At 41.4% G+C, this 13,290-nt stretch overlaps 1 protein-coding gene across 1 annotated transcript in view; it reads right to left on the bottom strand.

Moving 5' to 3' along the window:
• Positions 1–10,103: 10,103 nt before the first annotated feature.
• Positions 10,104–13,290, bottom strand: part of tp53inp1 (tumor protein p53 inducible nuclear protein 1) — a 40,544-nt gene continuing 37,357 nt past the window's right edge. Inside the window, exon 4 of the mRNA XM_067979204.1 lies at positions 10,104–12,960. Coding sequence (XP_067835305.1) covers positions 12,711–12,960 — 250 coding nt within the window. The 3' untranslated portion in view covers positions 10,104–12,710. The remainder of the gene's footprint in view (positions 12,961–13,290) is intronic.

Genomic DNA, 13,290 nt, shown 5'->3' with positions numbered 1-13,290 from the left:
CAAATCTCCCTTTTGTGCACTCCCCCATTCCCACATCAGCATGTACAGCAAAAATTGGCAGTGCACAAAGAACAAGAAATTTGGGCCCCCTCTCATTGAAATACAGTGCCAATTGCTGGCAGGTGGGCTACTCAATGACATTTTAATCTGGAATGGGAGGTTGCTGGGCTGTGGACAGACCAAAATCATAGAAAAGGCGGCCGCTGCAACAGCTGGCCAATGATCACAGACAGGTTTCATTTTAAACTGGAGGTTGGTGGGTCGGGAACAACATTTACTTACGTAACAAGTAAGCTCCTGCATGACTCAGCTGCCACAAGTTCAAAGTTCAAAGCGGAAAACCCCCCAACTCACCTTCATCTGTTTCCCTATCCCCGTGTTTACTATTTGCAAAATTCCCAAGCACTGAACTCATGCTTACTAAACAACAATTAGACTTTGTTGCCTTTAGGGACACAGCTGCACTTTAGCAGAAAAATATATTGCGCAGTACATTATAGAAACTACTGTACTTATAAAGCAGCATATCATCCAACTTTTACCATGAAAAACTGTATGGGAAATCAGGAATATTATAAAAACAGTCTGTATGAGTGCAGTTCCTCTCCATCACAGCTCATGCATCACATTTCCTGTGTCGTAATTCAGGATCACTAATTATGGAAAAATATATACTTTATACAGTTTACAGAGTATATTTTCTGATCAGCCAGGCTGGTTGCACAGACATAGAATGGGTGTAGACATAGAATGGGCACTGTGGATTGGAAAATTGGGTAAGTGGGCATTAAGCACATTTTTTGCCAGTCTCATGAAGGTTCCAGAATACATGCAAAAATATTTGAATGAATACCATGTGCAATTTTCTAGAATCATTTTTAGCAGAACAACTTTTATTTACTCATTACACTAAGTTTCGTTTTAAGAATCTTCAAAAAAAATCCATAATGGCCCACTAAGTTTGACTGGGAGTGAATCACTTACAGGGTTTCAGCAGAACAAGATCAGATGAAAAAAAAGAGGATGTATGATTTCTTCCAATACCAGCTTTCATGGGAACTCAGGAAACATCAAAGCATCAAGGTGCAAACTGTAGATTCCCATAGTGGACAACAAGGAAAGAGAAAATTAATGATTGGGATGGACCTCAAATACAGTACTTCATGGTTGAAGTTGTACAGTTGACTTCAATAGAAATGAAAATCAGGAGAGATGCAAATGATTTGCTATCGCCCATTTTACACTATTGCCCAAAGTTAAAAATACCCCATATGCGCCTATCTGGCTGTTAGTAAGTGACCATGATCATGGAGATAAGTTTTGTGTAGCTGTGCCTTTATGAGTGAAGTCCTTTGAAGTTGTAAATTTGACAAGGCTTTTAGTTGTAAGTTTTGGCTGAATGAGGTATTGTACACAGTATGAGTTTGCATAAAATGGAATAAAGGTTGTGTGAGGGCTGTGTGATCGCCAGAGCCACTTAGACTGTTACAGAATGGTGCTGGAAGGCTCTGAATCAATAAAGTATTCAATCGCTCAGTACTTTTTGACAGTTTGCATGAATTTCCTACTAAATAAGATTCCCTGGGTCAAAAATGTTATAGGAGAGTTATACTCAAATGCGGCTATTTTACAACCACTTGATTACTTTACATGTTGAGGGATTCTACTGACTAAGATCATTGCATGTGGAGTTAGGGGACAGGTGGCAGAATGGGTAGCAAGCTGGCTACAAATCAGAAAACAGAGAGTAGGGGTTAAGGGTACCTACTCAGACTGGCAAAAGGTGGGAAGCAGTGTTCCACAAGGATCGGTGTTGTTCGCAATTTAAATTAACGATTTGGATTCGGGAATCGGAAATATAATTTCAAAATTTGCGGACGACACCAAATTGGGGGGTATATTTAACACAAATTTAAGAATACGACAAAATACAGGAAGGCATTAATAAACTTGCAGAATAGGCATGTAATTGGCAAATGAATTTCAATGTAGATAAATGTGAGGTGGTGCATTTTGGTGGGAAGAATAAAGAGGCCAAATACAGCTTGGATAAATGGGGTAAAGGAGCAAAGGGATTTAGGGGTACACATTCACAAATCACTAAAAAGTAGCGATGCAGATTAATAAGGCCAGAAAAAAAGCAAACCAAGCATGGGGTTTCATTTCCAAAAGGGATAGAATTGAAAAGCAGAGAAGTTATGTTAAACTTGTAGAGAACCTTGGTTAGTCCACACTTGGAGTAGTGTGCATAGTTCTGGTCTCCATACTATGAAAAGGATATGGAGGCATTGGAGAAGGTGCAAAAAAGATTCACAAGGATGATACCAGAACTGAGAGGATATACTTATCAGGAAAGGTTGAACAGGCTGGGTCTCTTTTCTCTAGAAAAGAGAAGGCTGAGGGGTGATCTAATAGAGGTCTTTAAGATAATGAAAGGATTTGATAGGGTAGATGTGGAAAAAATGTTTCCACTTGTGGAGGAGTCCAAAGCTAGAGGTCATAAATATAAGATGGTCACTAATAAATCCAATAGGTAATTCAGGAGAAACTTCTTTACCCAAAGAGAGGTAAGAATGTGGAATGTGCTACCACAAGTAGTAGTTGAGGCAAATAGCATAGATGCATTTATGGGGAAGCTAGATAAGCACATGAGGGAGAAAGGAATAGAAGGATATGCTGTTAGGGTTAGATGAAGAGGAGTGGGAGAATGCTCATTTGGAGCATAAACACCGGCAGAGACCAGTTGGGCTGAGTAGCCTGTTTCTGTGCTGTAACTCGATTTATTTAAAAACATAAGTCTAGTAACGGGAGATGCAAGCATTTCCGGGCGATGTTCAGTGTGAGTTAACGGAATCTCCTATCATACTAGTCCATTTGATTATCAGGAAATATACACAATTTTACCAAATACATTCAATCTTTGTTAGAACTGCAGTTTGTAAATAATTGAACCCATAGGATTAGGCCAATAAAGCATCTGGCAAACTATAACCCTGAGTCAGGTTGATATGACAACCCCGTTTGAGGTGGAATGGGAGTGAAATAAAATGCTATTATATGGAGGTGTGGGTTGGGTGTGCGGGGAGATAACAGCTTCAGTCTTTCTCTATCAAACTAGCCTTACTTTAATGTCATAACTTTGTTAAAAATAAAGCAACCAGCCACTTACTAATAAGACAGACTGTCAGAAGGGAAAATGACCAGACACTGGGATTTGCAACAAGTCAGCAGTCCTTGTTTTAGCCGACTGGTGCCCTTCTGCGCCATCTCGCTTATAAGCAACGAGAATTAATTACGAATTAAGGAAAAAAAAAACTCCATTTATACTAATCAATTTTTAAAATATGAAAATGGGAAACCTGCACGAATTGTTTAGCCCTTTTACTTTCATGAAAACATTAAATAACCGTTTTGTGTCAGACCCTTGAATGTGTGTCAGACACTGGCTATGCTGCTGTGCTCGCTGCAGCGTATTCTAATTATTTTTCTAGCAAATTGTGGCATGAATTTGCCACTGGAGGATTGGGGAGCACAACGGTCTAATTTATGGCCTTCATCACTAATACTGCCATTGCAGCGAATTCGGGGCCATAATAAAGTCCTTCGCTTTTTTTTATGCAATGAATTATTGGAATATAGAATACTTTGTCACAAGTATTGATCAATGCTGAACCAATGACAACATTCAAAAATGTACTGGATAATTATGTAAAGAAGAAAAGTACAAAAAGGTATGGGAGAAAGCAGGAAAATGGGACTGTTTAAAATTGGGTGTCGAGAGGGGCATAAATTCAGTACAGGCAAGTGGGTTCAATGTCCTCCTCCTGTGCCAAAATTTCAATGTTTAAGTACTACTGCAGTTGTACAGAGCACTGGTCAAACCTTATTTGACTGGATGATACATTCCCCAATATCAGGAACTCAGCCAGCTCCGTTTTGAACGATACCAGTGATCTGCATTCACTGCACATACTTGCGACTTGTTCCAGAGGTTGAGGACTCTCTTTGAAAAGAAGTATCTCCAAGCATCTAACTTAGTTCTGTGCTTACGTAACTAATAATTTAGGAGGAGGATAGTAGCAGACTTTAGGAGGACATAGACAGACTGGTGAAATGGGCAGACACATGGCAGATGAAATTTAATGCAGAGAAGTGTGAAGTGATGCATTTTGTGAGGAAGAATTAAGAAGAGGAGGCAATATGAACTAAATTTTTTTAATTCATTCATGGGATGTGGGCATCGCTGGCGAGGCCGGCATTTATTGCCCATCCCTAATTGCCCTTGAGAAGGTGGTGGTGAGCCGCCTTCTTGAACCGCTGCAGTCAGTGTGGTGAAGGTTCTCCCACAGTGCTGTTAGGAAGGGAGTTCCAGGATTTTGACCCAGCGACGTTGAAGGTCAGGATGGTGTGTGACTTGGAGGGGAACGTGCAGGTGGTGTTGTTCCCATGTACCTGCTGCTCTTGTCCTTCTAGGTGGTAGAGGTCGCGGGTTTGGGAGGTGCTGTCGAAGAAGCCTTGGCAAGTTGCTGCAGTGCATCCTGTGGATGGTACACACTGCAGCCACTGTGCGCCGGTGGTGAAGGGAGTGAATGTTTAGGGTGGTGGATGGCGTGCCAATCAAGCGGGCTGCTTTGTCCTGGATGGTGTCGAGCTTCTTGAGTGTTGTTGGAGCTGCACTCATCCAGGCAAGTGAAGAATATTCCATCACACTCCTGACTTGTGCCTTGTAGATGGTGGAAAGGCTTTGGGGAGTCAGGAGGTGAGTCACTCGCCGCAGAATACCCAGCCTCTGGCCTGCTCTTGTGGCCACAGTATTTATATGGCTGGTCCAGTTCAGTTTCTGGTCAATGGTGACCTCCAGGATGTTGATGATGGGGGATTCGGTGATGGTAATGCCGTTGAATGTCAAGGGGAGGTGGTTAGACGCTCTCTTGTTGGAGATGGTCATTGCCTGGCACTTTTCTGGCGTGAATGTTACTTGCCACTTATCAGCCCAAGCCTGGATGTTGTCCAGGTCTTGCTGCATACGGGCTTGGACTGCATTATCTGAGGGGTTGCGAATGGAACTGAACACTGTGCAATCGTCAGCGAACATCCCCATTTCTGACCTTATGATGGAGGGAAGGTCATTGATGAAGCAGCTGAAGTTGTTTGGGCCTAGGACAGTGCCTTGGGGAACTCCTGCAGCATTGTCCTGGGGCTGAGATGATTGGCCACCAACAACCACTACCATCTTCTTTTGTGCTAGGTATGACTCCAGCCACCGGAGAGTTTTCCCCCCGATTCCCATTGACTTCAATTTTAATAGGGCTCCTTGGCGCCACACTCGGTCAAATGCTGCCTTGATGTCAAGGGCAGTCACTCGCACCTCACCTCTGGAATTCAGCTCTTTTGTCCATGTTTGGACCAAGGCTGTAATGAGGTCTGGAGCAGAATGGTCTTGGTGGAACCCAAACTGAGCATCAGTGAGCAGGTTATTGGTGAGTAAGTGCCGCTTGTTAGCACTGTCGACGACACCTTCCAATTTTAAAGGGAATGGAGGAACAGATAAATCTGGGGGTTCACAAACACAAATCTTTGAAGGTGGCAGAACAAGTTGATAAAAGTGTTAAAAAAGCATATGGGATGCTTGGCTTTATAAATAGAGGCATTGAGAACAAAAGCAAGAAAGTTATGCTCAACCTTTATACATCATTGGTTAAGCATCAGCTAGAGTAATGGGCCGAGTCTTGCTGGAAAAATAACGGCGTGTTAATGACGCACGCCATTATTAATGTGCAAATCTGTCAGCAAATTCAGAGGATTAAGAGATACGCCGTGAGTTGCGAATCTCCAGAACCTGCTGGTCAATTTAAGCCATTCCGCCGTTTGCTTCACACAAACGGCATCTCGTCCTTAGGCTCCCTGTTATTTTTAAGAACTTGATGGATTTGCACGTTAATTGCCCATTAAACTCAACGCAGAAAGTTAGGGCTGGAACTTAACAGTGTAAGTAGCTTTTTAACGATGCGATAATTCTTCATGCAAAGCCAATCAACCTCTCTGGCCCAGAAAGGGAACGATTTAAACTGTTCAATCTCATTCCTGCATGTAGTAAATTGTTGTTAGAGATTCTAAAAATATCAAATTTAAATTTTACATTTTTTTCTTACTTTTCCTTCCTGTCTCTTTTTCTTCCTCTCTTAATCCAATCTTTCTTTCCCTCTCTATTTCTCTTTCCGTCCCTGATTTGACTCTAATTCACCCTTCTTCTTCCTCATTCCTCCGTTTCTTTCTCGATCCTTAAATCTCATTGGTGAAGGAAATAGACTGTTGGTCCCACTGTTCACTAGGGTCCCAGATGCCCCATTGCCCTCGCACTTCCAGCAAGTTATGGTGCAAAAAAATTTTGAGCTGAAGGGTGCAGGAAAAAGTCCAACTGACCTCGTACGCGGCGAGGTGCCCCGCTCCAGCAAGATCTGGCCCATTGTGTCCAAGTCTGAGCACCACACTTTCGGAAGGATATCAAAGGCCTTGGAGAATTACCAGAATTATATTAGGGATGAGGGACTTCAGTTACGTAGAGAGACTAGAGAAGCTGGGATTGTTCTCCTTCGAGCATAGGTTAAGGAGAAATTTAATAGAGGTGTTCAAAATTATGAGAGGTTAAGAGTAAATAAGAAGAAACTGTTTCCACTGACGAGTGGGTTGGTAACCAGAGGACACAGATTTAAGATAATTGGCAAAAGAACCAGGGCGGGGAGATGGAGTTTTTATTTATAAACGCAGCGAGTTGTTATGACCTGGAATACACTGCCTGAAAGGGTGGTGGAAGCAGATTCAATGGTAACTTTCAAAAGGGAACTGGATAATTACATGAAGGGGAAAAATTTGCAGGGCTATGGGGAAAGAGCAGGGGAATGGGGCTAATTGGATAGCTGTTTCAAAGAGCTGGCATAGTCATGATGGGCCGAATGGCCTCCTCCATGGAACCATTCCATGATTCTATACTTGAATTGTCTTTTTGCCATTTTAGCTTTTTGTCTGTTTTTTATAAATTAGCAAAGATACTTGATTGTAATGTGTTGTATTTACCTGGCTCAAAACATCCATTGGAAATAAAAACATGTCTATTGTATTAAGAACTGGATTTTTAAAAATTAAAGAATGTTATCTTTCTTTCCTTCCCCCACCCCTCCCACATCCCATTTCTGCTGCCTTCCCATTTGCATGCTCTCCTTCAACCAGGATAACCTTGACTACATTAATGCTAACCCCAGCTCAACTGAAACAGTTTTCAGGGCATGTTTGCCAATTCTTCTCTCCACCCAACTATGACAACAGATTCTGCTGTCATCATAGAGGATTTAAAACCTAGCCCAGCAAGACTGTCTCATTGGAGCTAACTAGCTCTAAAAAAACACTACAATGTGGAGTGTAAGCTTGTGCCCACACAATAGTATTTGTAATGAAGAAAGTAATATCTTCAAGGCGGATTTTTGCCTCCATCTCAAAAATTTTCTATATTCCCCATCTCTCTTGAAAGCTTCAATTTGTTGATGAGGCTCCATGTAGTACCTTGCCTAAGTGGCCATTATTCATGTGTAAGCCTTGTCAGTAAGTGGTAACAGGCTGTTTGATCAAAGGAGAACATCATAGCCGACTCCACTTCTCTTGTCATCCAATATCCAGACATTTGCAATTCCAGTAAAGGCTACCGGACAGTGATCAGTGGGAACCCTGGCCAATTTTCCTGTCCCTACCCAGGAGCACTGAAGCTAATTTTAGTACCCTTGACTGAATTCAGCACAGACTAGGAATCAAACATGGAACCTTTTAGGTCACTGACTAAAGTCGTCGATTTGCTCACTGACTAACCAGTTGAGCAACCTAGAACCTCCTTATGGAGATTTTAAAAGATTTTCATATTTTATCCCCCATCTTTAGATTCACATAGTTGCACACCATTCTGTTAGTGACCCTACTCTCAGACATTTGCTATTTGTTAGTCAAGGTTTGACACTACCTAAATTTTCCCTCCTGAGAGAAAATAGGTCAGTAATAATGTAGTCCACGCTACTCTTTGCTTGGCAATTCCCTCCAGCAATTTATCTGAGATTAGGAGTGTATCATATGGGGAGTATTTTACAGGTCCACAGCCCACAGTGCCATCTGGCAGCTTTCACTGCAGACATATGGTGGAATATTAGATCATTGAGAAATTAATTTGGTATTAAAAATAAAAACAGCATTTTGTGTTTTATTTCACATTTTCATCATTGCAGTTTTGTCTTTTTAATCTAATTTGGTACATATCAGAAATTGAAAGGGGCACAATAATCCAGGTCAAATAATAGCATAATTTTACCAGATATTTGTAACCCGATATGTGTGATTTGGACTGATAGGGCTCGAATTTAGCAGGCCTGCGGGTTCCCAGCGGGTGGTCCTCCGGGAGCGTCGAAAACGCGAACGGCGAAATTAGTGGGTTGCCCACGCGATCGTAGCAGGCAACCCACTAATAGGATCCAATTACCTGCTCCTCCGGGGTCCACGGCGCTGGCCTGCGTGTCAGTCGGGCTGCGCATGCGCAGTACGATCTGTCAGCTGGAGGCTCTCTAGTTAAAGGGGCAGTCCTCCACTGACAGATGCTGCAACCAATAGAACAAATTGCAGCATGGAGCAGCCCAGGGGGAAGGCTGCTCCCAGTTTAATGATGCCTCACCCCAGGTATCATCAGATGGGGTGAGGAGGAGGGGGAGGACACAGATTTTCCCCCCGGCGGGCGGGAGGAAGCGGCCTGCCTCTGCCACCAAGAAGGCCTGGCTCGAGGTGGCAGAGGGGGTCACCTGCGCCACCAACATATGGCCCACCTGCATACAGTGCAGGAGGCGCTGCAATGACCGCAGTAGGTCCGCCACAGTGAGAACACGAAGTCTTTCCCCTACACTCCGTCTGCCACAACACTGCCCCAACCCCAAATCTCCTTCGGCACCGCCAACACTATTCTGTCACATCACCCTTCATGCCCACTCACACCCCATCCTCGTCTTACCTCCACCTACTCACCTCGCCAGTACTCATCCTGCCACTAACACGCGACCCAATCCTCATACAATCTCATGGCTCCATCCCATACTCACCCTCTCGTGCATCTCCCTCACGGCCAGCCTCACTCAACCTGCCACCACCTGTGCTGCAGCCACAGGGCATGCATCACATATGTGCAGTAGGCAGGGCAAGGCAAACGTCTCGTCAGCATGAAGGGGGTGCACAAGGGTGTCTGAGGGTTTGTCATGGGTGTTACCCATATTGAATTTCAGAGCAACAAACAGCACACATTATATTGACACCACCACTGCCATGTCTCCGCGAATCCTGTCCATTGTGTCCAATAATGCCCGCTCCTGGGTATCACTATGAGGACCCACCACTGATGCTACCCATCGTGTTACTGCAGAGTAGGTGCAGGTGTATTTGCAGGGCTCGTCCGCGCAGACGACTGAGAGACATCGGCGGTGTAGTTAAGTACACTCAAGTGGAACCCCGCTGGCTTTAATTGCCTGCGGGATTCCCACCAGCGGGGCTTGCGCGCGCAGCCCCGCATGTCAGCGCGGTACCCGGAAGTGGCCGGGATTTCGTCACGTGACCGGAGATCGGGATTTTCGGGGCCACCCCGCTGGAAACCCGCCGGAAACCCAACCCTAAAATCGAGCCCATAGTGTCTGCAAAAAAAAAAGTATATTAAAAAAATCAAATTATCCCAAAAAGTTGCATCTCTGGTGTACAAACTTGCCAGCTATATAGCTAATTTCAAAGCAGGCTTTTCCAGGAACTGAGCTGGAGTGAACTGTCTGGAAAAGCAATAAGTATTCAAGAGTACTGTTTTGGGTTTGGTTCCTCAGATAGCTCCATTCTGCTGAACACAAAACACGTCACTTGTATGATTCATACCTGTAAATTGATTGGCGCCATAACTCCGAACTTAGATTACTTGGCCATGAGTCTTTCTTTGAAAAAGCTGTTGGACTGTGTGAAGTTGCAGAGATGTGCTCACAGACAATGCAATCATACTGAAGACAGTAGTGTCACATGGATCGCCCTGTGATCTAGTGTTTTTACAGTTTTTATTTTTTTCTGCCCTTCAGTGTTTCTCCTATTGAAAAAGTGATAATACTCAAACTCAGATTATTACATTTATTAACAAATTAAACATTTCCACAGTTAATACAAGAAATCAATAACCAATTATTAGAACTTAAAACAAAAAGCACATTCCGGCTACGTGAAAGTACAGATAACACGTTTCAAAATATCCATCATCTTTTAAAAAACACATCATTTCACATAGTGCAAATTGCACTAGTTAACCTTTTGGATTCACTAATAAATACCTAGATCCTAAATTAGTAAATAAAATTATATCACTAATTCTACAGGTCTATAAAGTTGACACACTTATTTGGCAAAGTGCTGTATTTATTCTGTAAATTGGATTATGATGCCAGTCAGCTGAGTGACCATAAAGTCCCAAAATGAGTTAAAACATCTCCAGGCTCTTTTCTTGTCAATTATCTAGTACAATTGAATATAAAACTGTACAAAGTAACTCCACAAACAAGCTGTCTTCTGTGCATAGTTGAGTTGGTTTGTTATATTTACATCATCTGGCTCTTTCATATCTTCAAATTCTTCATATGTAACACAAAACAATGTTTTCACATACTGAATTTACACTGGAAGGCACATAATTAACAAAACCAAACATGAATCCCTGTATGAAATATTCAGCAAATCTAAGCTACAGCTTAGTATTTTTATATGTAACATATACTTTCTTACGGCAACATGTACAAGCTTTGTTCAACATTTTAAAAGAGTTTTCTCCATTGTTTTAATCTCATCACCACCAACATAATCAACTCTGAATGCAACAATATACAAAGAAGCTTTTACATAAACACAATAAGTCAGTCAAATATAATCAACCTGTACAACATCAAAACCAGTTAACAACAGTTTGGTTAGGATACATGTTAACCTTAATGTCCAACACACTCAGTCACTATCAGTTTTCCATACAACATAAAACTTCTGCAAACCTTTCACCAAGAACAAAGATCCAATTAGATTTTACCACAATGTTATCAGTGATAAATATCTAACAAAATAACCATGCAAAGAATAATATATAATCAGATTTTCTTTACCAGTGTTAAGTTTTTGCAATTTTACAAAGCTCTTTCAGAGATGGACTTGGACATCAACTTGCAGTTTCCTAGACAACGTAAGAGGCATTAATGAGGCCATTTACAGGATTCCCCAGACAGCATAGTCTTGAAATTTTCCTCTGTATGTTGTGAAAACAGTGATATATGACAAAGTATTTGCCAATTTTAAAAGAAATCCTGAGGCAGGGATGGATAATTTGCTAATACATTGAAGATTCCATGATATTTACTGTGACACAACATTGGGTTTACTTACTGGATGTAAAATCTAAAAGTTTACTTAACTGAACTGTGGTTATTTATTCCCATTTTCCAATCCATTTCTTTAAGGTGGCTTCTACAAAGTAAAATCTTGTTGGACTAAAGCTTTACTAAGTATGGAACAATATACAGACTCCAAAAGGTAATTCCAGATATTTTTTTCTTATTTTGCATGTGCTGCAGCTGCAGTTAAAAATCAATTCAAGAAAATAGTCTGAATTGGGAAAATTACATCTCAGAGACAATCAGAATTCACACTTGCTCTGATTGTCGCTGAGACATAATTTCTCCAATCAAGATTACATTTCACAGGACCACCTTTGGAAAATGGGACAGAAATACAGAATGAAATAGAAGCACTTTATAACTAAAGCAGGTTCACTATTCTGTGATAAACATCACAGCCAACACTGTGTATGTAGTAAGGAGAAAAAAAAGAGTAAACAAAAGTAATCCTTCATATAAATGCAAAGCATCGAGGTATCATCCAACATCAAAACATCTCATAAAAGTACAACACATATAGAAAGGGGAAAAATGGATAACCTAAACACGTAACATTTTTAAGAATATTTAAATTGCTACCTGGAAGGAAGTCATGTATGTAGCTCTGAAGTTTGACGATGATTGCTACAGGATATTTGTAAATAATGATATATAACCACCACCGATCCAAAAAGACCCATTTTAAAAAAATGAAATATACATTTACATAGGGCTTCCTTGCTGTCACATACAGATGTTTAGAAAAATTATACACTGTATTGTCCCTGAGAATCTGTGTTGTGAAATAAGATGAGTTTCACTTCGCACAACAAATCACAGCTGAAAGAGGCTTTCCATCTCCCAGGCAATATTTGTTAAAGATCATGTTGACAGCATACATTTTTTGTAACACACTTGAATTTTGCGCTTGCGCGCGCACACACAAACACGCACAGACAAAATGGATCTTCATACTGAGATGGAAAACTTAACAAGCAAACCCTAAATATTAAAAAGATTGCAAGGAGATTTCTAGATTTTAAGAGTAAAATCCTATCAATCAGGACAAGGCATTTGGTGATACAGAGTTTAAGATTTTAAAGCACCCAGAAAATAGAATAGAAACCCTAAAATACTTATTCAGTGTGATTAATGATTTCTAATTTTGTTAAATATGGAGCCCTAAAAAAGTTATGTACATATACTGTATTTACAACAAGAACATTGTTTAAAAAGCTAAAATTGCAATGACAACTAATAATTATACTGGCGCTGGCAAGGTTGGTGTAGAACGTGTCCATTGTGCTTAGTTTGTCGAGAGTTACACTCCCTGGTAAGGTTTTGGCGGCGAATGTTGTTGCGGTTTACGAGGTGCTTTGCACCATGCTCTTTTCCACGTTGAACATGACGAAGCTGATTGGCTTGTTCCACAAAATTGGTGTGGGCGGCTAGAGCAGCTGCATAGCAGCGAATATGGTGGCCTACCCGGGTAGGGGTTTCAGTTCTAGAATGAGAAGCAAAATATCAATCATATAACCTGTATTAATCTGAGTTTCAAGCTAGCTCATTATGCAAATTCAAATTTAAAGTTTGCATCAATATAGTGCAGACTTTTCTATCAATTTCAGGCCATTTTAAACCAATTATTTTCCCACTGTATTTGATAAGCACAAAAAAAAAATCAGCATTTACAGTGATAATGCTGGTGGCAGCCCCAAGTTTAGCGGCAGTGACCAAAATTAATGAGGTGGTGCTGTTGTGTCCATGGCACCAAGGCACACCTGAATTGTTGTCCCCCCTCCCCCCATGTCTATGGAGCAATATAAATGTTTAC

Source organism: Heptranchias perlo, chromosome 3, assembly GCF_035084215.1.
Source record: "Heptranchias perlo isolate sHepPer1 chromosome 3, sHepPer1.hap1, whole genome shotgun sequence".
NCBI classification, from domain to species: domain Eukaryota; kingdom Metazoa; phylum Chordata; class Chondrichthyes; order Hexanchiformes; family Hexanchidae; genus Heptranchias; species Heptranchias perlo.
Note: the sequence above shows the minus strand (reverse complement) of the source record. Positions and strands in the feature narration are given on the sequence as shown.